General features: G+C 39.9%; 2 protein-coding genes across 4 annotated transcripts; one reads left to right on the plus strand and one right to left on the minus strand.

Moving 5' to 3' along the window:
* Positions 1–998: 998 nt before the first annotated feature.
* On the plus strand, positions 999–11,219 carry LOC124152819 (E3 ubiquitin-protein ligase TRIM56-like). Its single transcript, XM_046525863.2, has 3 exons — positions 999–1,058; positions 2,802–3,111; positions 4,202–11,219. Exons 2-3 carry the CDS (start codon positions 2,802–2,804, stop codon positions 5,146–5,148), a joined length of 1,257 nt encoding a protein of 418 aa, XP_046381819.1. The 5' UTR covers positions 999–1,058; the 3' UTR covers positions 5,149–11,219.
* Positions 11,220–12,796: 1,577 nt separating this feature from the next.
* On the minus strand, positions 12,797–27,350 carry LOC124152820. Of its 3 annotated transcripts, none has more exons than XM_046525867.2 (8): positions 27,197–27,350; positions 20,205–20,244; positions 16,203–16,424; positions 15,662–15,904; positions 14,898–15,113; positions 14,110–14,352; positions 13,354–13,581; positions 12,797–13,092 (listed from the first exon to the last, which is right to left on the minus strand). In XM_046525867.2, the coding sequence occupies exons 1-8, from the start codon at positions 27,296–27,298 to the stop codon at positions 12,854–12,856; spliced, it is 1,533 nt and encodes a 510-aa protein (XP_046381823.2). In that variant the 5' UTR covers positions 27,299–27,350; the 3' UTR covers positions 12,797–12,853. The 3 variants fall into 3 exon arrangements, with proteins under 3 accessions (XP_046381823.2, XP_046381821.2, XP_046381822.2); XM_046525865.2 differs by having other exon boundaries at positions 14,898–15,125; positions 27,197–27,349; XM_046525866.2 differs by having other exon boundaries at positions 13,354–13,569; positions 14,898–15,125; positions 27,197–27,348.
* Between the last annotated feature and the right edge of the window lie 446 nt (positions 27,351–27,796).

Below are 27,796 nucleotides of genomic sequence, written 5' to 3' on the forward strand. Positions count from 1 at the left end.
TGTGCATAGACAGGAACAAATCATAGATAAGGGGAGACTCATGTTTGTGCCTACAAAAAGTTGAACGCTAGACATTTTTTGATAATTGATATCTGATTGTTTGTTTGGTGAAACATGTTAATCAATTGTTACTTGTGTGTTACTAAAAATGTTCGCTAGATATACAAACAGAGAATATCAAAATAACCTTCAAGACACTAAGAGTAATTTTAATTTTAATGATAGAATAAATGCAATTAATAGATATTCTGTCCTTGACAGAGATGAGATATGCACCACGTAAGACATACGGTTCTGTATACGAGGAGCTCTGTCTGGGAATTTTTAGTTTGGCTGCAGAGGTATCCATGTGCAATGTAAAGGTGGGAATGCTTCTGTGCGTGAACTACGTCATGCGTGACGTCATCAGTGTAAGTGGATGAAGCCATCGTCAGGAAATGATTGAACCTCCCTTACGAGTTTTCGTTGTTATTTGCTCCTGATCCAAATATGTCTGGAAATGTTTACTGAGGCTGCAGAGGTATCCCTGTGTAGTGTAGAAGTTAGGATGCTGTCAAATATGAGTGAGTGAGTGAATATGGTTTTAAACCGCTTGTAGCAATATTCCAGCAATATCACGGCGGGGGACACCAGAAATGAGCTTCACACATTGTACCCATGTCGGGAATGGAACCCTGTCAAATATGACCCACGTGTACCAAACTCCGCACTGGACATGACATTTCAGAATAATACATGGAAAATAAATTTTCGACAAACTTGTGAGGGTCGTCAATTAATATTTTCAACTGCAATTTAACTTTACTCGAATCATCCAGGCAAAGTAAAGTATTTTATGGCTCGTTGTTTCAGAAGAGGGATCCGTTAACGTTAGCTTAAAGGTATAAATTAATTCTTTAATATGAAATGAATGATCATTTATCTACCTTCCACTACTCACCAAACGCTGTTTTCAAACACACGAGTGACTCGCCAAAACACTACCATAACTCTATTGCGCAGCAGAAAGGATTGTGGGTAACAGTCTCATATAGTCCTGGGCGTTGGAGGGAAACAAGGTAGGAGGGGTGTCGATCGTGATTACAAACCAAGTGCAGATAACCGAGAGCGGTTGTTCTCTGGCGTTCACGTTTCATTCTAATGTACTTACAATGGCATCTCTCGGTGAATGGAACATCAAGTCAATATACCGAGCACAACGAGTAGATTCTACTTTCGATATTACAAACACAAATACAAACGGGTTAGACGAGTGTGTGGGTTATTCAGTAGTAATGCGCCAGATATGGATGTAAAACCAATATGGCAAACCATTTGAATTTATATTTCATTATGCAATACATGCATGGCTTTAAATAACACGCGTAACGGTAGTATTGATAAATGTTTGAAATTAATTCTGAACGAGGAGTATGTCTACTTTCGATATGACTCGCGCCATGGTTATTGCCAACGTGCCCGAAAGAATTCAAGGTCAAGGTCAATATGGATGAATGGACACGTTTTTATTTTTTATTTTATTTTCATTGTAATTTTCGTATGGAAAGAAAATTTAAATAGGTTCTGTTGTGGTAATGTTTGGTAATCAAACGATGTAGTGATACATAACTGTTTCGAAACATTTATAACCTCAGGAAATTCATCCCATAATGTATAAACGGTAAATCTACATTCATATCAGTCAAATGTACTCACGGGCCATTTAAACGCAATGCTTCTGCATTGGATTCTAGTGTAAACATTAAATTTACAAAATATATACAAGAGCTATTCATCGTCTACATCCTTCTGTTTAAAAATACCTCCCTTTCAGTAGATTGTAATCAATGTGTGTTGATATATAGTGCTGCTCACAGTGTGTATGCTTTGGACATCATTTTGTAAGTTTATTTATTAAGTCTTTTAATAGTATTTAAAAGTGATTAATTATTATTATTTTTGTTGTTTAACGCCGCTTAGCAATATATCCTAGCTGTATGACAGCGGTCTGTAAATAATCGAGTCTGGACCAGAAAATCCAGTGATTGATATCATGAGCATAGATCCACGCAATTGGGATCGATGACATGCATCAACCAAGTCAACCTGACTACCCATGATGGTTAAATAACCAGTTATATTATATTGCTTATAAGTTTCGTTCGTAAATCCCAACTCTGGCTTATATCAATGTGTGATACCGTGTGGTTGAATGAAAGTCAAATGAGCTTATTTCATTGACTGCCTGCCCGACGTGGCAGCTTCTGTGAACATGTTCTCTTCAGACACCACTAAACCAATAACCTGATTCTTCACATGTATTTCCCAACCAATGACAATACTGCAAATTGTTCACAAGGTTTGAATCCGATTTTGTTACAAATGTAACGGAATTTGGTAATGTATAGTTGGTTGGTTGTGGGGCGCATGTTTTAAGATATCATAAATTTAGTTTAACTGACATTTGCACTATGATCATGCTCTTGCAGTAATTCTGTTAAACCCACTCTAGTCTACTCTGAAACCACTGGACCAACAACGCTGATACTTTACATACTTTCTTCAAAAGTGAATTTGTAATGTAATGATTCCATCACTTTCAATATGGCCACTGAAACAACCATTTTTCGAAACGGTTGTGATGTGGTCATATACCTATTTTCTGCGACATGTAAGAATGCATGGGTACTAAGTATTTATGCTGCAAGAAAAAAAACTATCCAGTTTTGCCAGCTGTGTCATGTCATCATGCTTAGACAGAAATATTTTTAAGAATTTAGAGGTTCTCCACTGCACATAAAAATATGTCTTCCTCTTTGTAGATGGCAGCCGCCAGAAAGCTGGACAGTGTGCATGAGAACTTCTTGACCTGTTCAATATGTACGACAGGATACAAAGATCCCTGTACTCTGACCTGTAGCCACACCTTCTGTAAGGGCTGCCTGGGGGCATTCCTGAAGACCAGACAAGACGCCATCAGAGCCAAGTCCATCCCGTGTCCCTACTGTCGTCAGATGACCCGAGTTCCCAGGCCTGACAGACCAGTGGAGGAGTGGGTGAAACAGATCAAGCCCAGTTTCCTCATACAGGGACTTCTGGACACTCTAACCTGTGGGGAAAATACTGATCATGGTAAGTAAATATAAGTGAGGTCAAGATGAAACTGTTGCTGCGACAAGAGGGCTATCAAGTAAAGTATGTCTTGAATCAGTGTTTCTCACTGTCCTGAAGTATTCAGTAACCACAGGTGTAACCAAATGTTCAATCCCCTGGGAAAAGCTTAAATAATCCCTTGTCCTTTCAGCTTGCATATACCTCGTCTACTCAAAGCCATGTTAGTTTGGGTCGGAATATACTCATGATTTGGCTGCTGCAAATGTACAGCTATTGTACTTAGTGCACTCAGAACGTGGTAGGCAATCCTACCAAGGAGTGGTCAAAGTAGAGTTATCGCCTACAACTACTTAAGCACTGTTGGCATTAGTAGAATAACGGATTATGGTAGAATTATGTTTATTCTGCTGAACCACACGTGTTGCGTGAACAGCATTTGAAGACCCGAGCAGATGACAACAAGTGTAATTATAAACCCGTCCCCCAAAATATGGAAGAAACCTCATAGAAAACATGCCAGTTGCTTCTAAGACGAGAAATCCTGATTGATTAGGTACGGTTTTGCTTTTGCGTTTGAAGATGAGGAATAATCTTATCCAACGGAGGTAAAGCAAGTAGTAGAACTTATGATTTGAAAAGAATCGATCAAGCAGCGGCACATTGTAACTAGAGACGTACACGTTCAAGGGTATTTATATGTGGCACAGTGATAGGTGGGATGAGGATGATGAATATGTAACAGTACTAGTCAGGTGAAGAAAGTATTGATGCACACTGATGATAGTCAATGGACTTTAGTCGTTGATGCTGTTTCCATACATTTGTCTCTCTACTAAGAGTAAGGGCCCAGTTAATACATTTACGTAGCCACAAACCACCCCAAGAAAACTATATCACTGGACGTTAGTCGTTATTGTAAGGACTCTATCAGGTTTAAGTCTGTGTTAACTGATTATGTGTTATTCTATGTCGAAGACTACTGATTGTAGCCAATATGGAAGAGTTAAGTGGACATGGGTAACACGTAAGGGCAATACAATGCTACTGCATGTGAAAATAGACATGAGTGCATGGAGAAGGCAATTAACATAACCATTTGCATCTCTAGGTAATGACAACGATTGCTTCTCCTGCGAGAAACTTGGGGTTAAAAGTGAGGCCAGGTCCCACTGCCAGGACTGTTCTGTCCCGCTCTGTGACAGATGTGTCAAGATGCACTTGGCCAATCCTGCGACATCAGAACATGACCTAGGTGACATTGGAGATGGATCAAAGGTCAGCAGACGACGAAGACAAATGTGCACGGAGCACAATGAGGTTGTGGGCTTCTGTTGTAAGGATTGCAATAAAGCAATATGCCAAAAATGTTGTATCATATCTCACAGAACATGCATCTCCGTGGTCACAATTCAGTCCCTCATGTCTGAGATGAAACATGCTCTGACACAAAATGAGAGCTTGTTCAGACGTCAGTTTGAAGACACAAACAAATCACTTCTACAAAACACATCTCAGATTGATGCACTTGACCACAACAACGTCTTAGTTGAATCAAAGATCAGACAGGCCTCACAAAGGGCAATAGACGTGATCAAACAGAAGGAAAAACAACTGCTGGCCGAACTGAATGACATGACAGATAAGCACTCTGGAAAACTGAGAAGACGGATGAGGTCCAAAGAAATAGACATGCAGATGTATCAACAATACATAGAATACATTTCCCAGGTGTTGAAGTCAGGGAGTGAGACTGACATGTTTGATATTTACCAGAATTGTCAGTCAGGGGCAATGGCTGCTGCAGCAGTCAGGGCTGTCAAATTTACAGATGTTCCAGAGTCAAAAGTTGTATTCATTAGCAAAATAGATGTTGGGAACATTAACAAGCATGTCGGATTAGGTAGACTGGAGTTTGGGAGATTCGACATCATGGGTACCCCTCTGTTAAGTCACACAGTCAATCCTAGGTTAAAGGATGACAAAGCGAAGCCCGCCCCTCATGATGTCATGGTCGTCGATGTGGATGTTGAAGAGATACTGGTCATAGCAGACTAAAATAATAAATGCCTGAAATCCTTTTTCACAAAAAAACAGCCAATCACAACAAAGAAAATTAAAACTTGCAAGTTTCCCACACTCTTTGTCAAGACTAGGAAAAAACCTGCTGGCTTTAGCATTCTGGCCAAGCAATGAAATTCTAGTTGTACAGGTGACCCCTGACCGTATACTGCAGTACAGATGCCTTGCAGCCTTGAGTAAATCAATATTAGCAGCAGGTTGTGTATATCCTGCCTGTGTCGACATCCTGGATATATCTGGGGAAGTGCTGAGGTCAATCAGTACACTCAACGCAGTAGAGAACCTGGTATGTGACCCGAGGTTCCTTCTGGTGTCAAATGATGACTCAAACTTTCTCTACTGTATGACACCAGAGGGGAAGGCTGTGTTCACCTACATACCCACAGGAGAAGCTGCAATGAGAGGGCCACGAGGTATCACAACTACCAGAACAGGACACATTCTGGTGGCGGACAAATGGACAAACAAGGTAACACTACTGACAGCAGCAGGGGAGTTAGTCCGAGACCTTCTGATATCTGAGGATGGAATCGAGCAGCCGTATGGTTTGTCTGTCCACGGAGATGAACTGTTTGTGACACAGCGCAATACAACTGTTAAGGTATTTCATTGCTCGAGGTCTGTGTAATCACTATTATGTCAAGAATATTCCATCTACCATTTGTCAAGCAGTGAGTCAGTTTTATTTTAGTGCATCAGAGTTGTTGATTTTTTTAGTGTGGCTTTGTACTGAAAATCATGCAACTATATTTTTGACATTCTGATAAAAACAACCTAATTTGGTTTGACAGGATGGTCGGATGCAGTTGCAATTCAAGAAACATCATTTTAAGCTTACTTTGCTGATTAGAAGCTGCTCTGCTTTTATCTTACTTGGTTGTCACTTAATACAGCTGGAAAGCACTTGTATGAACTTTTGCAATTATTCCCCTGAAGGTTTGTTTTCTTTTGTCTGCTCTCAATGTTTTGTCCACTGTTTTAGGAAACATAACGTTAAACTTTATGTCTTTACTGTCTACATGTACCTGTACTGTAGGTTTGTTTTCTTTTGTCTGCTCTCAATGTTTTGTCCACTGTTTTAGGAAACATAACGTTAAACTTTATGTCTTTACTGTCTACATGTACCTGTACTGTAGGTTTGTTTTCTTTTGTCTGCTCTCAATGTTTTGTCCACTGTTTTAGGAAACATAACGTTAAACTTTATGTCTTTACTGTCTACATGTACCTGTACTGTAGGTTTGTTTTCTTTTGTCTGCTCTCAATGTTTTGTCCACTGTTTTAGGAAACATAACATTAAACTTTGTCTTTACTGTCTACATGTACCTGTACTGTAGGTTTGTTTTCTTTTGTCTGCTCTCAATGTTTTGTCCACTGTTTTAGGAAACATAGCATTAAACTTTATGTCTTTACTGTCTACATGTACCTGTACTGTAGGTTTGTTTTCTTTTGTCTGCTCTCAATGTTTTGTCCACTGTTTTAGGAAACATAGCATTAAACTTTATGTCTTTACTGTCTACATGTACCTGTACTGTAGGTTTGTTTTCTTTTGTCTGCTCTCAATGTTTTGTCCACTGTTTTAGGAAACATAACATTAAACTTTATGTCTTTACTGTCTAAATGTACCTGTACTGTAGGTTTGTTTTCTTTTGTCTGCTCTCAATGTTTTGTCCACTGTTTTAGGAAACATAGCATTAAACTTTATGTCTTTACTGTCTACATGTACCTGTACTGTAGGTTTGTTTTCTTTTGTCTGCTCTCAATGTTTTGTCCACTGTTTTAGGAAACATAGCATTAAACTTTATGTCTTTACTGTCTACATGTACCTGTACTGTAGGTTTGTTTTCTTTTGTCTGCTCTCAATGTTTTGTCCACTGTTTTAGGAAACATAGCATTAAACTTTATGTCTTTACTGTCTACATGTACCTGTACTGTAGGTTTGTTTTCTTTTGTCTGCTCTCAATGTTTTGTCCACTGTTTTAGGAAACATAACATTAAACTTTATGTCTTTACTGTCTAAATGTACCTGTACTGTAGGTTTGTTTTCTTTTGTCTGCTCTCAATGTTTTGTCCACTGTTTTAGGAAACATAGCATTAAACTTTATGTCTTTACTGTCTACATGTACCTGTACTGTAGGTTTGTTTTCTTTTGTCTGCTCTCAATGTTTTGTCCACTGTTTTAGGAAACATAGCATTAAACTTTATGTCTTTACTGTCTACATGTACCTGTACTGTAGGTTTGTTTTCTTTTGTCTGCTCTCAATGTTTTGTCCACTGTTTTAGGAAACATAACATTAAACTTTATGTCTTTACTGTCTAAATGTACCTGTACTGTAGGTTTGTTTTCTTTTATCTGCTCTGAATCTTTTATCCACTGTTTTAGGAAACATAACATTAAACTTGATGTTTTTACTGTCTACATGTACCTGTACTGTAGGTTTGTTTTCTTTTGTCTGCTCTCAATGTTTTGTCCACTGTTCTAGGAAACATAACATTAAACGTTATGTCTTTACTGTCTACATGTACCTGTACTGTAGGTTTGTTTTCTTTTGTCTGCTCTCAATGTTTTGTCCACTGTTTTAGGAAACATACATTAAACTTTATGTCTTTATTGTCTACATGTACCTGTACTGTAGGTTTGTTTTCTTTTGTCTGCTCTCAATGTTTTGTCCACTGTTTTAGGAAACATAGCATTAAACTTTATGTCTTTACTGTCTACATGTACCTGTACTGTAGGTTTGTTTTCTTTTGTCTGCTCTCAATGTTTTGTCCACTGTTTTAGGAAACATACATTAAACTTTATGTCTTTATTGTCTACATGTACCTGTACTGTAGGTTTGTTTTCTTTTGTCTGCTCTCAATGTTTTGTCCACTGTTTTAGGAAACATAACGTTAAACTTTATGTCTTTACTGTCTACATGTACCTGTACTGTAGGTTTGTTTTCTTTTGTCTGCTCTCAATGTTTTGTCCACTGTTTTAGGAAACATAACATTAAACTTTGTCTTTACTGTCTACATGTACCTGTACTGTAGGTTTGTTTTCTTTTGTCTGCTCTCAATGTTTTGTCCACTGTTTTAGGAAACATACATTAAACTTTATGTCTTTACTGTCTACATGTACCTGTACTGTAGGTTTGTTTTCTTTTGTCTGCTCTCAATGTTTTGTCCACTGTTTTAGGAAACATACATTAAACTTTATGTCTTTATTGTCTACATGTACCTGTACTGTAGGTTTGTTTTCTTTTGTCTGCTCTCAATGTTTTGTCCACTGTTTTAGGAAACATACATTAAACTTTATGTCTTTACTGTCTACATGTACCTGTACTGTAGGTTTGTTTTCTTTTGTCTGCTCTCAATGTTTTGTCCACTGTTTGAGGAAACATACATTAAACTTTATGTCTTTATTGTCTACATGTACCTGTACTGTAGGTTTGTTTTCTTTTGTCTGCTCTCAATGTTTTGTCCACTGTTTTAGGAAACATACATTAAACTTTATGTCTTTACTGTCTACATGTACCTGTACTGTAGGTTTGTTTTCTTTTGTCTGCTCTCAATGTTTTGTCCACTGTTATAGGAAACATACATTAAACTTTATGTCATTATTGTCTACATGTACCTGTACTGTAGGTTTGTTTTCTTTTGTTTGCTCTCAATGTTATGTCCACTGTTTTAGGAAACAAAACATTAAACTTTATGTCTTTATTGTCTACATGTTACTGTACTGTAGGTTTGTTTTCTTTTGTCTGCTCTCAATGTTATGTCCACTGTTTTAGGAAACATAACATTAAACTTTATGTCTTTATTGTCTACATGTACCTGTACTGTAGGTTTGTTTTCTTTTGTCTGCTCTCAATGTTTTGTCCACTGTTTTAGGAAACATACATTAAACTTTATGTCATTATTGTCTACATGTACCTGTACTGCAGGTTTGTTTTCTTTTGTTTGCTCTCAATGTTATGTCCACTGTTTTAGGAAACATAACATTAAACTTTATGTCTTTATTGTGTACATGTTACTGTACTGTAGGTTTGTTTTCTTTTGTCTGCTCTCAATGTTATGTCCACTGTTTTAGGAAACATAACATTAAACTTTATGTCTTTATTGTCTACATGTACCTGTACTGTAGGTTTGTTTTCTTTTGTCTGCTCTCAATGTTTTGTCCACTGTTTTAGGAAACATACATTAAACTTTATGTCTTTACTGTCTACATGTACCTGTACTGTAGGTTTGTTTTCTTTTGTCTGCTCTCAATGTTTTGTCCACTGTTTTAGGAAACATACATTAAACTTTATGTCTTTATTGTCTACATGTACCTGTACTGTAGGTTTGTTTTCTTTTGTCTGCTCTCAATGTTTTGTCCACTGTTTTAGGAAACATACATTAAACTTTATGTCTTTACTGTCTACATGTACCTGTACTGTAGGTTTGTTTTCTTTTGTCTGCTCTCAATGTTTTGTCCACTGTTTTAGGAAACATACATTAAACAGTATGTCTTTATTGTCTACATGTTACTGTACTGTAGGTTTGTTTTCTTTTGTCTGCTCTCAATGTTTTGTCCACTGTTTTAGGAAACATACATTAAACTTTATGTCTTTACTGTCTACATGTACCTGTACTGTAGGTTTGTTTTCTTTTGTCTGCTCTCAATGTTTTGTCCACTGTTTTAGGAAACATAGCATTAAACTTTATGTCTTTATTGTCTACATGTTACTGTACTGAAGGCTGTTTTCTGTAAGTGGCTTCACTTTTCGAAAACGGTCAAACATGTAATTGGTCCTTTGTTATATGGACGTCGCTTAGCGCTACGACTATTGTAAACCTATGTTAAAGTATGAGAGTTACGATCATCTTAGCGCTAAGATCGCTTTGTGCAAGTGGGTCCAGGTCTGTTGTGGGTCTAATTGTCTGTCTAGCAGCAGTTGACACTGGTAGGTGTTGTTGGCGCAAGTGAGAACGTATCGAGTAGTACAGATGATGGGGGTTCTGCATCTGGCTCCAGTGGAAATCTGCGGTGGGTTCTAATTGTCTGTCTAGTAGCAGTTGACTCTGGTTAGTGTTGTTGGCGCAAGTGAGACTGGATCGTAACCATGTCTTTGCGTTAAAAGGTTCCACGTTTACGTCCGCTTCTTTGGGGACACCTCAACTGTTTGTCTGTGCATTATCTGCAGTAGAACAGTAGATCGTAGTGTGAACGTGTAAATCTCTTGCCTTTCTTGCCGTGTTTTCCAGCTTCAATCATGATCAATACTAAATGACGATTGTTTTTGCCTAATCTGGACTTTGGCTTTTCGGTGTCACTCAAAGAATAATTGTTTTACAGTTGTTGCAACGTTTCACTTTCGTGGGTTGCTTCAATCAACAAACCATGTTTCATGTTAAAAACGTGCATGTTGCTCTTAGCACATCTGGCCATTTTGTCTCATGGATATGTACAGTCTTTGTTCAGTGTTCGATTCTTAATACAATGCATGAAACTTTTTGTGTGAAAGATTGGCATGCTTTTACTCGTTGTTTCCAACAGTATCTCGGTATTTCAAGTGATTTGTATCTCCTTGATTCAATTATTTTCTCGTTATATCCATTATTTTCTCGACATTTGGATTATTTTCTCTTTGCATGAATATTTTTCTCGTTACTTCAATTATTTTCTTGTAATCTCGATTATTTTCTCATTATTATTATTATTATTATCCGTAATAATTTCTTCAGGTCCGTATTTTCTTGTTATTTAATTTCAAGTTTATTTCAAACATTTCAATTTATTTCACATTATATCAATTATTGTACTCGAAATTACGAGTTTTTTGCTCGTAATTTCGATTATTTGCTCGTTATTTCAATAGGGTTGTTGAAATTTCAAGCTTTTGAAATAAACTTGAAATACCAAGAAAATAAGGAATGGAAGAAATTATTACGAATCCAACACGGATAACGAGTAAGTCCGTATATTGATCATATACTTGGATCATATGTTGGAAATTTTGTAGATATATATTCATGATATGTTTAAATGTCAAATAAATTCTCTTTTAATGATCTTTCCAAAAATACTGTTTTAGTTTTTATACTGGACAAAAATGCTAACTACTTTGCAGCTGCTCATGAACAATATAATAACACTGGACATAAGTCCCAGGTACATAATATATTCCGGCTCCACCAGGTGATTGGCTATGCTACTATTATGTAAGAAAGTGTTGAAATCCTTTTATTGAATCAAGGGAATGTTTTCTACTGCCTATCAGTTTGATTAAGGTATTGCAAACTCGAAATACCATTTTTCTTCAATAGATTGGCTATTACCGGGTATTCCGCAACACAAATTTTCAAATGCTCAAAAAACAGCACCAAATTATCGCACAAGGTTAAATCGAGTATTTTTCGGAATCTTATAAAGGGAACTTTGATAATGTGCATTATTTATGAATTTAAAACGGCAAAATGTTCCAATCACTTTCAAACATAATGGCGGCCTTTTTGTGCCAGAGCATCAGTATGACTTTCTGAACGTCTCCAGAAAAATCCATTATACTACGCAAGGTAACAACTCTCTGTGACTACCAGTCAAAATAATCTTTAAAACTCCAGAAAACGTAGTGGCCAGTCTTTCCCACAGAACAAGCGGGAGTGCTACATGAGGACGATATTGATAAAGCTAATGTTCTTAATGATTACTTTGTTTATCAAGCCTCAGTTACAGACACAGAAGACGTCATTAATAATAATGCTTTTTCGGTTAATGTTTTGTTTGTTTGTTGTTTAACGCCGCACTCAGCAATATTCCAGCTACATGACGGTGGTCTGCAAAATAATCGAGTCTGGAACAGACAATCCAGTGATTGACATCATGAGCATTAATCCACGCAATTGGGATCGATGACATGCATCAACCAAGTCAGCGAGACTGACCACCTGATCCCTTGAGTCGCCTTTTACGACAAGCATAGTCGCCTTTGACGGCTTTCATGGGTTGCTGAAGACCTATTCTACCCCGGAATCTTCACGGGTCAGAAACACCTATGATTATCCCTAGAGCATATATATACTAGCCACATAAAGAAACTGTGCACAGAGAAAATATATTCTGGATTGAAATACAACACAGCAAGAACAAAATGATGCAGACGCTGTAGCAGCTGAATGATCGGACTATCAGAAAATGTCAACGGGACCTGAACAACATCTGTTACCATGACGTCAGAAGATCAAAATGGAGTAGGGGGTGAAACGACAAAGTCACAAAGTCAATTATGGGTATGACCACCCTGTGCGTGAATCACAGCAGTGCATCGGCGACGCATGGAGTCCACCAAATGGGCATAGAAGGCCTGGAGAATGGCACGTTATCTCGAGGATGTGGAAGACGACGCAGACGGCGCTCCATTTCATCCCACACATGCTCACTTGGGGAGAGATCTGGAGAATTTGCAGGCCATGGCAGTAACATGACATTGTTATGGTGAAGGAAATCCATTGCGACCCTAGCCGTATGAGGACGAGCGTTGTCCTGTTGAAATGTCAATCCCGGGCCATGACGTTGCAGGAAAGGAATAGGATAATTTTTTGCCAGGCCCTTATACCTTTACCTATCATCAAAGAGGCTTATTTTAAAGGAAACAACAAAAGATGTCAGCACACTTTTATTATATCGGCAGTGGCTTCTGCAAACGTACAGCATAGTGTCTTAGGACACATAACCAAACACCTTGACTTCGCAGAACTGTAGTAGGTCGCCTGTACCATTCTTCCTCCCCTTCAGTCTAACATATCGTCCTTTCACAGGTCGGACACATTTTACGTTGACCGTCTTCCCTGGCACTGTGACAGCACCATTGTAGGTTCCGCACAGTGTAGCCTTGGCGCTGTGTTCAGTGGCCGGGTTCTTTGTGAACACCTCCAATGTGAAGTCGTGTAGTCTTTCAGCTGTAACAGGTGACAATGACTTACATTATGACACTGGTTGCAACAAGAGACATCAGGTTCCTAGAACTGCATTCCTATTTCTACAGCACAATACATTCTGAATGTTTTGGAATGGAAGTACCGGTACATGTATTTCCTCATTAGTTTGCTCGATACCCGGGAATTTGCAAAGATCATGCTATGTACAGATTGTTTAAGAAACTGATACGATCTCATCAAAGTAGTTACTGTTCATCGGTTCTGAAAGTAACATTTACTCACGACAACAATCACTCCTGCTTGTCACAGCAACGTCAATAATGCTCGAATAAGCTTCCAAATCGACTTGCCACCAGGGATGATTGTCTCCTTCTATTACAGCAAAGCAACTGCCGTGTTTCCAGTCAGTGTAGGGGAGGCCGTCTGCAGCAACTCCAGGCAGTGGCCCATAAACAGAGCTCGCTGTAGCTGGCTTGCCTCTAGCTAGGTTGAACTTGGCTGCATTGTGTACCAAAAATGACATATGATTCAGTAAATGAGTTCCACACTAACGTTGCAAGGGTCATTTGCTTCATTCCAAAAGTGAGAAAACATCATAAACTCTTTGAAGTAAGATCTCAAGACATCTTTCAAATCACTGGAATAATTGTAGTAAAGTGCGATTCAGTGGAAATCATGTTTTTATGTATATTTTTATCAAGGGACAACATGAAACTTAGTGGAAACGTGCTTGTGTGAGTGGCAGGTGTCACTGGAAGAGCATGACATGCTTACCCTTTTTCACGAATTACTTGTGTCATGATTGAGCTTCAGTGATCCTTTCATATCATTTTCACAAATCAAATAACTTAGCCTTTTATGCCAAATGGAATCTATTTCGGGGGATGAGAGAGACTGATTATTCTTTCACACTGTGTATTTCTACATCGCAAGCAAATGCGCTTCTAACATGCTCTATATTTCTCTTTAAGGAAAGCTCTATAATTTACAAACTGAACATGAATGACACTTTGCCTCATAAATTCAAATTCTTCTCACCACCATCAACAATGGATCCGAAAACCTTGACCTCGCAGAACTGAAGGAGGTCGCCTGAACCGTTCTTCCTCCCCTTCAGTCGGACATATCGTCCTTTTACAGACCAGATGCATTTTACATTGACCGTCTGTCCTGGCACTGTGACTGCTCCATTGTAGGTTCCGCACAGTGTAGCCCTCGCGCCAATTTCAGTGGCAGGATTCTTGGTGAACACCTCAATTGTGAAGTCATGTAGTCTCTCAGCTGAAACAGGTGACAATGACATTTATTATGACAATCGTTACAATGGGAAATTTCAGCGTCCTGGCACTACAAGATCATCCTTGTGACGAGATGGTTTCAGGGATATGTGTAATTTGCTGGGATTATGCTGTACACATGAGGATTTTTAAGTCACAAACCACTTTATAGGATATGTCCTACACATTAAAAAATGTCTGTAGTGATTCATTGTTGGAAACACGACAAGAGAGTAGTAAACTGACAAACAGAACGTATGGCAATACCATCACACACATAATGAAGCTGTCACCAGCAATAGCTACCGATTTATGTGTGATATGTAGTCTCTAAGCTGTGACAATGACATGTATTATGATGGTGGACGTTAGTTTCCTAGCACTGCATGGCTGGTCCTAATGGAAAGATTTGTTTGAAATCAAGTGTTCAGAATCACTTCTCTTACAGGAGTCATTACCTTATTTCCGATAACTGATAACTTATACGAGCTCATGAAAGTAGATTTACAGTTTAATGAACATTGGTACTGAAAAGTAACATTTACTCACGACAACAATCACTCCTGCTTGTCACAGCAACGTCATTAATCCTCGAATAAGCTTCCAAATCGACTTGCCACCAGGGATGATTGTCTCCTTCTATTACAGCAAAGCAACTGCCGTGTTTCCAGTCAGTGTAGGGGAGGCCGTCTGCAGCAACTCCAGGCAGTGGCCCATAAACAGAGCTCGCTATAGCTGGCTTGCCTCTAGCTAGGTTGAACTTGGCTGCATTGTGTACTAAACATGAAATATGATTCAGTACGTGAGTTCCACACTAACATTGCAAGGGTCATTTGCTTCATTCCAAAAGTGAGAAAACATCATAAACTCTTTGAAGTAAGATCTCAAGACATCTTTCAAATCACTGGAATAATTGTAGTAAAGTGCGATTCAGTGGAAATCATGTTTTTATGTATATTTTTATCAAGGGACAACATGAAACTTAGTGGAAAAGTGCTTGTGTGAGTGGCAGGTGTCACTGGAAGAGCATGACATGCTTACCCTTTTTCGCTAATAAATTGTGTCATGATTGAGCTTCAGTGATCCTTTCATATCATTTTCACAAATCAAATAACTTAGCCTTTTATGCCAAATGGAATCTGTTTCGAGGGATGATAGAGACCGACTGTTCTCTAGCTTTTACACTGTGTATTTCTACATCGCAAGCAAATGCACTTGTAACACATGCTTTATATTTCTCTTTAAGGAAAGCTATATCATTTACAAACTGAACATGAATGACACTTTGCCTCATAAATTCAAATTCTTCTCACCACCATCAACAATGGATCCGAAAACCTTGACCTCGCAGAACTGAAGGAGGTCGCCTGAACCATTCTTCCTCCCCTTCAGTCGGACATATCGTCCTTTTACAGACCGGATGCATTTTACATTGACCGTCTGTCCTGGCACTGTGACTGCTCCATTGTAGGTTCCGCACACTGTAGCCCTCGTGCCAATTTCAGTGGCAGGATTCTTGGTGAACACCTCAATTGTGAAGTCATGTAGTCTCTCAGCTGTGGCAATGACATATATTATGACTGTGAATGATAGTTTCCTAGCTTTGCATGGCTAATCCTTTTGAAGAGATTTGTGAGAAATCAAGTGTTTAGAACCACTTCAGTGAGTGTAAGTAAGACCTTATCCTACAGTATTTCGGAATGGAAGTACATGTATTTTCTCAATAGTTTGATCGATCCCGGGGATTTGCCAAGATCATACTATTTACAGATTTGTACACGAAACTGATTCGATTTCGTTAAAGTAGATTTAAAGTTTAATGTTCATCGGTTCTGAAAAGTAACATTTACTCACGACAACAATCACTCCTGCTTGTCACAGCAACGTCAATAATCCTCGAATAAGCTTCCAAATCGACTTGCCACCAGGGATGATTGTCTCCTTCTCTCACAGCAAAGCAACTGCCGTGTTTCCAGTCAGTGTAGGGGAGACCGTCTGCAGCAACTCCAGGCAGTGGCCCATAAACAGAGCTCGCTGTTGCTGGCTTGCCTCTAGCTAGGTTAATCAAGGCACTGCCTACAACATTCACGAGGTGAGGTGAAATGGGGTTGGAATGGACCATTTGCACACCAGATATTTATTATATACTCACACGCAAAAGAAACGCAAGTCGAGTATGCAGTATACATGTTATTTATTTTCAACAGTAAAGACAAGAAATACTAATAGGGCAAGATTGACAAAAAATTGACTGAAGACAGTTTAATGGATTAAAGGGCAGATGACATAACTGTTTTTTTCAAATGCTAAGGGCTTACACAGTTTCGGGTCAATACCCAAAATGTCAATCAATACCTGGTGTGACCACCATAAGCATTGATCACTGCCACACATCTCCTGTACATTGAGTGGATCAGACGATTTGTGAAGGCCCTAGGGATCCTCCTGCACACATCCAGAGCAGCTGTGCGTAGTTCATCGGCAGTTGTAGGGAATGGGCGCACATTGTGCAGACGCCTTTGAACCCCACAAGTGTTTGATGGGGTTCAGATCAGGACTGAGGGCTGGCCACGGTAGAACACGGATGTTGTGTTGTTGCAGAAAGGTCATGGTAGCTCTGGCAACATGGGGACGAGCGTTGTCCTGCTGGAAAATGTGTTGTTAATGTTGCGCAAAAAATGGAACAACGTGGGGTCTGATCGCTTGCTCGATATACCACTGAGCAGTGACGCCGTGTCCCCAACCTTGACCAACATTCAGAAAGCACATGGGTCCAAGTCTCGCATTAAGTCCAATCCCTGCCCATATCATGACGCTAGGTCCACCTCATGGGTCCCTTTCCACAACGTTTCTGTCAGCGAAAGGATCACCTCGACGCCGCCAAATTCTGACTCTTCCGTCTGCATGGGAGACACAAAAGCGACTTTCATCAGAGAAGATGACACGCCTCCACTCTCAATGGCGACAATTGTGATGACCCTGTGCCCACTGAAGTCATGCTTGTCGATGCCGTGGTTGGAGAACAGGACGACGTGCTGAGGTTGTTGGAACGGAGACTTCGGATCACAGTGTCCCGGCTAATGTGTCGATTATGTGTTCCTATGGTCTGTCAAGCACTTTCACTTGCAGTTAGGAACGGATGTCGCTGGTGTTGACGGGTAATCTGCCGATCTTGTCGAGGTGTGGTGACCCTAGGACGACCGCTCCAAGGAAAGTCATCTGTGGTCTGTGTAGCATTGTATCTATGCAGGAGACGGTAAATTGTGGTTATGTTAACGTTGAAATGTTTCTCTGAATTTGAGCTAGGTGTGGCATTGTTGACCAAGGAGTGGTAGGTCCAAGAATCGGACACAGTTTTATACCCACTACAGTTCGTGACAGTTCGTGCATTTTCGATTTCGCGAGAAATGGGTGCATGATACCCACATATTCATTGAAATGGTGCGTTTTGGCGATTCGTTTTTCATTTTGCGTTTTTTCTCGGGGCTTCCAAATTGCAACCAAAAATACTGATAACACCCTCAGGCTTCACTACATGCTGAAACTCGTATCAATTTATGGTTCCGTGTTTGTTACCTATTTGCTTGAAACCACTTGCGTTTCTTTTGCGTGTGAGAATATATAAAGTACCAATATACAGCAAGTTGTGCATGCGCGGTAAGTATGGCACTTTCTCATTTCAAACAGTCAGTACAAAAAATGTCAATAATGATATGTTTGTTTCCCCGTTCAAATATTCATAGGCTTCTTCAGTGGGAGTAGTTGTGTTATAAACAGACGAGCAAAAGATACATTACCAAACGAAAAGTTTGACACGTTCTTTCCAAACCCCGAATAGTGTTACAAAATGGTTGAGAATCTATCCCCTTACACAACTGAAACAATTTGCACGTCCTAATCAGATAAGTTGAAATTGAGTTTGAAGTGAAAATGTTGCTGAACATGCATCATGCCAATCAACAAAGGGGTATAAAAGGAACAATGTTTTGTACATTCACACTCAAACCGTGGACAGTGACAAATAACATGCCGATATTAATGCTGCAACAGAGAGAACAGACCACTGGAGTGATACGTTAAGTAGCTAGTTGTAGCCAGATGACAGTAACCAGATCCATGGCAGACTGGGCGGACGGAAGACAGGCTTGTGAATGGCAAACCCCCTGACATTGGCCATCCTGTCAGGCACTGGACAGTATCTAGAAGACCTTACAATATCAGAGCTTACAGATCTTGAACACTGACGTCTAAGACGTCGAAAAGAGAACACTGCGATACTAGAAGAACAGAAACTGGCTAAGAGTCATTTGCCCAGACGGGAGCGAGTGGTTCCAGCTTTTCAGAGCAGATGTAAGAGTTCTGGTCCACTGACAACGAGATCACTTTGACCTTCACATGAGAACACGACAAGTTCGCCCTTATAACAGGGATCAAACACAAGCTCCTGATATAATTGGAATCATACAATCGACTTTGCTGAGTTTTCTTATAAATATGGAAAGAGTTTGTTGCTTTTCCTTATTACGGATTCGGAAAGGGTGTTTTACCACTTTTATCAGCACAGTTTATGAAGTAGCCATGATTTCAGTATCAGCGAATTGATTGAGGCGCTCGTACACTGTCGAGTTTTGTCCTTGACCGTGTGATTGTTCCTAGTCCAAACTCAATCCCAGCTCTTGACACTTTCGTTACCTTCCCGGTGTTGAGAGTTCCACTGTAAGGAACTTGTTTACCGACTTATTTACAGTTATCCACTTCCGTGAACAACATGATTTCAGATGCTTCGAAAAAGGCTGACTGTACTGAGTGAGAGAAGAGAGAGATAAGGCCTTCGTTCAAAATCCTGACTTATGACTTATCTTCTTGTCCATACTAGAACACCGAATTTTCTTCCTGCTTCTAGCACTTTTTTTATATTCAAAAACAGATATAAATGCCTTGTTCAAGACAGATACTGGACATTCACGAGTGCAACTGACTTTTTGTAATTGGGCCTATTATTTGTTGCTGCTGACACATATTAGTGAGTGAGTATGGTTTTACGCCGTTTGTAGCTCTATTCCAGCAATATCACGGTGGGGGGCACCAGATAACACACAATAGAGCCATTGTATTGCCATTTTTATGATTGTAAACCTAAGCATGTGTATTTCAAGATGATCTGTTGATTGTTTGTTTTTTATCTGTGTGGATATTTACTGAATTCACACTTTAGTCCTGTAATTACCAAATTGGGTTAAAATTCGGGTTTTAATTTTGGAATCAAAACGTAACATTAGATTAAATTGAGACTAAACGTGACTTATTCCAAAGTATGCACAAACACAATTAAAACAAATCCTTTCAATCCGGAATAGAAGTACAACATAATTTATCCCTACAATCAGTATTCAAATTGAGACATAGAGAATCTCACCAGAGTGTCTTTTGATATCAAATATATCAACACGAGTTGTTAAAAGTGGGAAAACCCCGAGGCTTGCCGGGATTTTTTTCCACTTTTATCAACGAGTGTTGATATATTTGATATCCAAAGACACAAGGGTGAGATTTTATTTATCATCCAACATCATTCTTCCAACTTTTTCAGTTTGTAGACAGTAATAAGCAGTTTCTTAAGTGTAAAAAGTACTGCTAACAGCTTCAGTAGCAGAGCCATTAGTGATGTCATTTGATTGTGACATCATGGCAGCCAAAGACGTCACAATGGTCTGCAAAGCATTGTGATGCAATTTCACTGCAGTGATATCTACAGTGTAGTGTACCCAAGTGATATCTCCTGTGGGAGTCAGTTTTGGATGACAAATACTGTTCCATTAAGAGTTGCGTTTATTTTTTATGTTGTAGGTTACTTACATCGGTAAGTTGCATTCAGTAGCAGTAGTGTCACCAATACCTGCAAAAAAATGATCCGTCTGTTTCAGTAATATATTTTCTATTTCTAGGAAAGGAAGCATAGGGTTTTATGTACTGCCTAAAATATAGTTACTGAAAATCGATTTTAAACCTTGCCAAGTTGTTTCAAAACTCAACTAAAAGTAACACAAAGCGGTAATTCAATATTAATTGCCAAATGATATGCGTGTGATGATGTTATAATACCACGTCAACACCACACCTGTGTGGTTCACAAATGGATGACCCTTGAAGATCCGGGGTAGAATATGTCTTCAGAAACCCATGCTTTCCGTGAAAGGCGACTATGCTTGTCGTAAGAGGCGACTAACAGGATCGGGTGTCAGTCTCGCTCACTTGGTTGAACATGTCATCAATCCCAATTGCCTGGATCAATGCTCATGATATCAATCACTGGATTGTCTGGTCCAGACATGATTATTTACAGACCACCGTCATAAAGCTGGAATATTGCTGAGTGCGACGTAATACAACAAACCAACCAACCACAAATGAGGTATACATGTAGCTGTCTGACAAAGCTCAATTGCAAAAAAATCAGGAACATCCGTTGAGCTTTTGAGCATCCACATGGTGTTAACATCAGTATGAAGAAAATATATAATATATAATATCATAAAGAAAGCCCTTCCTTAATTGTATTAAGAATAATAGTTACCCACTAGAGTCAAGGAAAAAAATGAGAACCATATTCATTGTCCTTTCTGGATCAATGCACAGAAATTCAAAATCATGGCAGTCTCTGTTCCAAGCTGTTTGATTTTGTTTTACCATCGTGACTTTGCCCTTCATGATATATATGTCAAGCAATAGTATCATCAGCTCCAGAGTAGGACGTCTATATTTCAGTTGCTTTGGTAATGGATAGTCTGTCTTACAGACCCTGATACAAATATAAATCAAAAACAGCCCATGCAAGTCTATAATGTTTGGCAAGTCTAGATCACTGCAGTATCTGAAAATGAAGAGAGTCACTGGGCTCCTTTTATTATATTTTTATTAAGATAACTGAACAACTGTTTTTTTATGTACAATATGTTCATTTCAGAGTCTATATGTTAGTCTAGGTAATGGAGTATGTACATTTTTTTCAAATTTCGTGGAAAGACACATTTGTTTACAGTAAAGCTTTTCAAATACAGCTTCACCATTAAAGGCCTGGTCAAGTTATTTGCAGATATTGTATGGTAGACATTCAGGAGAATTTACTAAATGTGACAAGTTTCTTGTCAACAAGATTCCCGATGCGTTTCCATAAAATGACCTTTACAGCGACTTACTGGTACTTACTTAAACGTATAGGGCCATGCTTGACAACTTGGATACATTTTGGCCCCGTTCATGCATAATATTGAAATGTCTCAAATGCTTAAAATTACTCCAAATGCTCTAAATAACGAATGAAAATTCTCCAACAAATATGATCGCAAAGTTAATATTGACAACGATTTATACCTTATTAAGGTCCATTTATAACAGACCTAAAAGTATTATATTTTCCATTAACCAACATACAGGCTTCATGCCTAAGAAATAACCTGGCATTTACCGTATTAACATCCATAAACGTGCTGCTAATATTGAACTCGACAGAATAATCATCGATCCCTTCATGGGCCCTTTGAGTTTTTAATCAAGGTGCTCACGCACTGCCCATTTCATCACAACATAGACCATCACAACCAGATCGTCTTGACTTGGCGCCACTGTTTTGTTTGAAGCAAATGCAAGTGATACGAGAGGTGGAATCTGATTGGTCTAAAGAGGGAGCTTAGAAGGGACATAACTCGTAATATCCACTGGTGGCCCTACGATCGAGGACATAAAGGGTGAGTTGTTGTGAGCTGGTTATCTTGTGAGTTCTTTTACTAACACATAATTGATATGTTGTTTTAATATATACTTTGCCCTTTGAGTTTACTAAATGTAATTCATGTAATCCTATGAAAGGAGACTAGAGATGTTTGAGATGAAAAACTGTTTAACTGATGAGATGTATTTTGTAATCACACACATATGTATAAATACTGTATCAATTGCTTTTACATCATTCACAATCATGGCTCTGCGACTTGTAGAATACGTTACGTCAGCCCGCGGTACCCAGCAGATTCTCTTTTAAGGATACGCGTGCAACAAGAATGCAACAAGACAGACAGCACTACACTGGCGTTGTGTAATTAAATCTTGCTCCGGCAAGTGCACTACTGTTGGCGATTTTGTGAGGAATGTGTCAGAGCACAACCGGCCCTTAGAGAATTCAAACCGAGTTCGTTTTGTCAGCAACTTGAGGAAGAGAGCAAGAGAGCAAGAGAGGAAACAAACAACCCCGATAGAGCAGCTCTACAGCCAACAGATCGCTGAAGAAGATGATGACCAGGCCCAAGCCCACCCAGCCTTCCCCAGCATGGGCACTGCCCTTTACCGCCACAGAAGGAAGACCATACCCGCCCTGCCCCAAACCAGAGCCTAAGTTGACCTAGATGATGCCTGGAGCCATACATCAGATGGGGGCCGCTTCCTCCTATTTAGCGATGGAGAAGAAAATAAGATCCTTGCCTTTGCCACAGATGAGCAGCTACAGATCCTACAAGGTGCTGAGACGACATACATGGATGGTACCTTTACCCCCTGCCCTGCCCTTTGGGGTCAAGTGTACATACTTCACGTCAGAAGTGAATCTGCCTGCTATCCTGTAGTTTCTGCTTTGCTACCCATCTGCCAGATGACAATGTACAGAAGACTGTTCAGCCTTTTGAAGACCAATGTTGCAGAACAGAGAACTTTACCCCACTCGCCTGCAGACAGATTTTGAAGAAGCAGCAATCCGTGCCATCCAGCTGGAGTTCCCCAACGCTGAAGTCAGGGGCTGCTTCTTCCACTACAACCAAGCCATATGGAGGAAGACACAAGACCTCGGGTTTGCTGTAGCCTCTAAAGAAGATCCAGCAGTGCAACAGTGGATTAGAATATGTTGCCCAAACGCTGCATGTTTCTCAATCTGTCATGGCCAACGAACGCAAAACGTCCGTGATCGACTCCTTTCTGGACACTGAAGAGCAACAACTCCAGGACAGGACAGAATAGTGGCATAGTGGCATTGAGAAATCGGTTGCAAACTGCCACTCAGACAAGGTACTGGTTGCAACAACCAGCAGGAGTAAGAGTGTGAAATCGTCTGCACGGATGGCATTTGCGTGCACGACGTCCACATGTCATCCCAGAACTTGCTGCACCTCATTTGAATTAGAGGTGTCAGTGATGTGGCAAACGTCAGCACGTGGATCATCGATGTTGAGCTAATGTCATGTATCAAGTTTAATGATAAGCTTTTGGTCAGAGATTTAACGAGATCCGAGTTGTATGCAACTTGACGCCGAGTGAATCCTGTATTGTATACAACTTAAATTCGTACAACTAATTGCAAGTTCTACCATATGAACGCCCCTTTAGCTGTGCTTGGATAGGACATGTGGCAGAATAATGGATAGACTGACCGGCGTACTCACCTTGTTTGGCATCAACTAAAATTCATGGGGCCCCATTGTCCAGGCAAACAAACACAGGTTGATAATCAAGTCTCAACACCTCAAGGTGAAACTACATCATCGTTAATTTGTCGTTAGTCCTCTCAAACTAGCATGCTACAGAAACTGTTACAAGATGTCATACATGTAAAGGTGTCGTACTTGTCTTTTGCATATGTAGAGTAACTAAATCAAGTGCTGAGTCTAGATACAAGGGATCATTTACAAACAAGCATACAGTGTGCAGGGAACATACTGGTTAAATACTGGACTGGTGCTCAGTTAAATCAATTAAAAGACAACAAGTATTTCATGAAATCATTCAGATGCGATTTTTTATGATCAATTTACATGAACAAAAATTAAACATATATACTGAACTGCAAAAGAAACATCACCATGGATAGATATATGAGAAACCATATTTGTCCAAAAACTGTAAACATACTTTGAGACAAATGAAAAAGATGAAACTTGGCAAAACTGATCATCAAGGTTGAAATTTAAGTGTCAAATGTTCTTAAAGTGAAACACAACACTGGTCTCTTAGAAAATAGCATCACAAGTCAGTATCTCGTGTGTCCGCCATGTGCATTGATGACTGCCATGCAACGTCGATACATAGAATGGATGTGACGCAGTTCAGCTGCAGTTGTCGGCCTTGGTCGGACGTCATTCGGTCGTCTTTGAATCTCGTCCGACATGTGCTCAATGGGATTTAAATCGGGACTGATGGTTCTGATGCCATTCTGCTGTCTCTTGTTGCTCTCGCACTGTGGTCACGGACGTTATCATGCTGAAACTCGTTGTTGCGGCGACGTGCCAAATGAGGTATGGCGTGTGGTCTCAAGACTTGATCAATTTACCGAGCTGCTGTGACACCATTGCCTCTACCTGGACCGATGTTCTGGAAGACCACAGGGCCGACCCTCTATGCAAAACCAATTCAACCCCACGATGCTCGGACCAGCCCACGAATCTCTCTCCACAACACAAGCATCCGATTTACGTTCCCCACGGCGTCGCCTGACTCTCCCTCTGACGTTGACGTCGGGTGGTGACCCTTGGTCTCCCACTGCGTGGTCGATCATAAGTAGTGATGGTGGTCTGGTACCGTTGCTGGAGCCTGTATATGGTCCTTACGTGGACTTGAAATGCATTGGATACTTGCCGGGCGGTTTGTTCAGCTTGCAATCGTCCAAAGGCTTGGTGTCGCTGATTTCTCGTGGCATGTGGTGGCAATTCAAAAAGGAATGAACATTATCCGATCTGGGTGGATTTTTATAGGGCAAGAAATTGGGGAACGCATGTGCATTTCAATTTGCACGGAACTCACGTGCATCGGGTTACAATAGCCGTTGCCGTGATGCGTTTGGGCGATCGGTTTTATTTTCATCTGCTTTGTTTTTTATCATCAAATTTCATTTTTCCGGACAAGGTAATGTTCAATTTTAGAAACTTGGACAAAAATTACCCAGATATTTAAATGACAACTGTTCATGCAATGTTACTTGGGGTGACGTTTCTTTTGCGGTTCAGTATATTTTATATTCCAAGCAATACTTTCTAATATTACTATGATAAGTTTGTCTTTCTATGTGTAAGGTCTCAATGGTCGAATTGTCTTTAACGGATGGACATATATAAAGATAAAATGAATCAGATCGCCGATATTGTTTAGGTTATGTTGAATTTGTATTTCGTGGTGTCTCGATATCAATATTGAGTCTTGTACATCCAACGAGAGCACGAGCAAAATCGGTAGCAAATGTACACAAGGTCGAATCTATTAAATATTTCTCTGCTTCTAGGATTATCTTAAAAAGGTGTATAACATTCAAAGGTAGTACTAGATAATAATAAATTAGTCCATTTCTGTCTAATCTGGGTTGAAAAAGGGTGAAGAAAACAAAGTACACACCCAACATTTTGGTAAACCCAAGCAAAGCCACGACCTGAACTATATAGAATATGCCCAGTTCTACCTGAATACTGAATCAAGATTAACTGAGGGAGTGAGTTCGGTTTAACGCCGCTTTTAACAGTGTCCAGTTATAACGCGGCGTGTCAGCTTAATGTGGGAGGAAAGCCCGAAGTGATGCAGGTCTCAGACGTTTACAACTTCGGTGAAACACACGAGCATTGGTATGGTGCTGACAAGCCTAGAAACATAATCGGGGCGAACTGGGATTCGAACCCACAATCATAAGTTCTTGGGTGTCCCAGGGACGCAACTCTGCATGGCGAATCGCGGCGCCTTCGACGACTGGTCCGCCCGTGCCCCCTGAATCAAGATTAAATAACATTTCGTATGCCTTATGGAGAAGTCTTCTAGTTGGCATATGAAGTAGATTTAACCTCTATTTAATGCATCTCAGCGAACTTTATGAACAACTGATCCACATTCCCCTAATGACATTACATTTGGAGTGTTAATATCTGTACCAAGATGATATTTACATGCTAGATATTCGGCCCTTTCGCAACCTCTAATCTTTGGTGTTCCCCTATTTCGCGTCCATAAAGAAGGATGGGTTTAGGATTTGAATCAAATACTTTGTTCCTTGTTAGGTGTTTCCATATGTCCAAACCATTTTTTAAATTAAATTACTGGTGACCTTTTTACTTTTAAAATAAAATGTGACACTGTTCTTGTTAAATACGAAGATAGAGTCATCAATAGCTCAAGGCACTTGTGTTCTAATGATACATACGATTTCATATATGGTATGTATTTACATTTTTCTTCTTCTCCTGCCTGTGAAGATCCGGGGTAGAATAGGTCTTCAGCAACCCATGCTTGCCGTTAAAGGCGACTATGCTTGTCGTAAGAGGCGACTAACGGGATCGGGTGGTCAGGCTCGCTGACTTGGTTGATACATGTCACCGATCCGAATTGCGTGGATCGATGCTCATGTTGTCAATCACTGGATTGTCCGGTTCAGATTCGATTATTTACACACCGCCGTCATATAGCTGAAATATTGCTGAGTGCGGCGTTAAACAACAAACAAACAAACAAATCATATTATCCTGTAAAGATTCAGGTTGAAACTGGTCATCAGCAGCCCATGATTGTTGTAAGGAACGACTAACAGGATCAGGTGGTCAGGCTCGCTGATTTGATTGATGTATGTAGTCGTAGGTAATTGTGTAGGTCGATGCTCATAATATCAATCATTTGACTGTCTGGTCCAAACTCGATTATTTCCAGATGGCCGCAATACAGCCAGAATATTGCTGGGGGCGACGTTAACAACAAACACGCTAACAAAAAGTGAAAATGGTTAACCAACAAGAAAAGATTGTCATCAATGTTTCTGTTTGGATCTAATATTTCATCAGGCATTTAACTAACCAGATTGGCTATGAACGGTAGAAACTGACAGAGAATAAAAGACTTACCTCAACACCCTGCTTCAGTGACATCGTGTAGGACTCAACTATTACATCGGATGTGCGAGTAAATCCAGATGTGAATTTATAAGAGCTGCATGTCATCTTCATCCCGGATGCATCTGTTTCCCCGAAGTGTTTGACGGACCTAACACCTCTAAACTCAAATAAAACAGTGGGATATCAAAAGAAATCAATATCATTCTGCATATTCTATGATATGATAAATCAATATTGTGAAACTACCACAGAGCATGGGGTGCGTGTTCAGGAAGGGTTGCGTGTAGAGGAAGTGTGCGTGTAGAGGAAGTGTGCGTGTAGAGGAAGGGTGCTTGTAGAGGAAGGGGTGCGTGTAGAGGAAGGGGTGGGTGTAGAGGAAGGGGTGCGTGTAGTGGAAGGGGTGGGTGTAGAGGAAGGGGTGCTTGTATATGAAGGGGTGCGTGTAGAGGAAGGGGTGGGTGTAGAGGAAGGGGTGCGTGTAGAGGAAGGGTGCTTGTAGAGGAAGGGGTGCGTGTAGAGGAAGGGGTGCGTGTAGAGGAAGGGTTGGGTGTAGAGGAAGGGGTGCTTGTATAGGAAGGGGTGCGTGTAGAGGAAGGGGTGTGTGTAGAG

The sequence above is a fragment of the Haliotis rufescens genome, unplaced genomic scaffold (genome assembly GCF_023055435.1).
Source record: "Haliotis rufescens isolate VD_foot unplaced genomic scaffold, xgHalRufe1.0.p SCAF_3, whole genome shotgun sequence".
In the NCBI taxonomy this organism is placed as follows: Eukaryota; Metazoa; Mollusca; class Gastropoda; order Lepetellida; family Haliotidae; genus Haliotis; species Haliotis rufescens.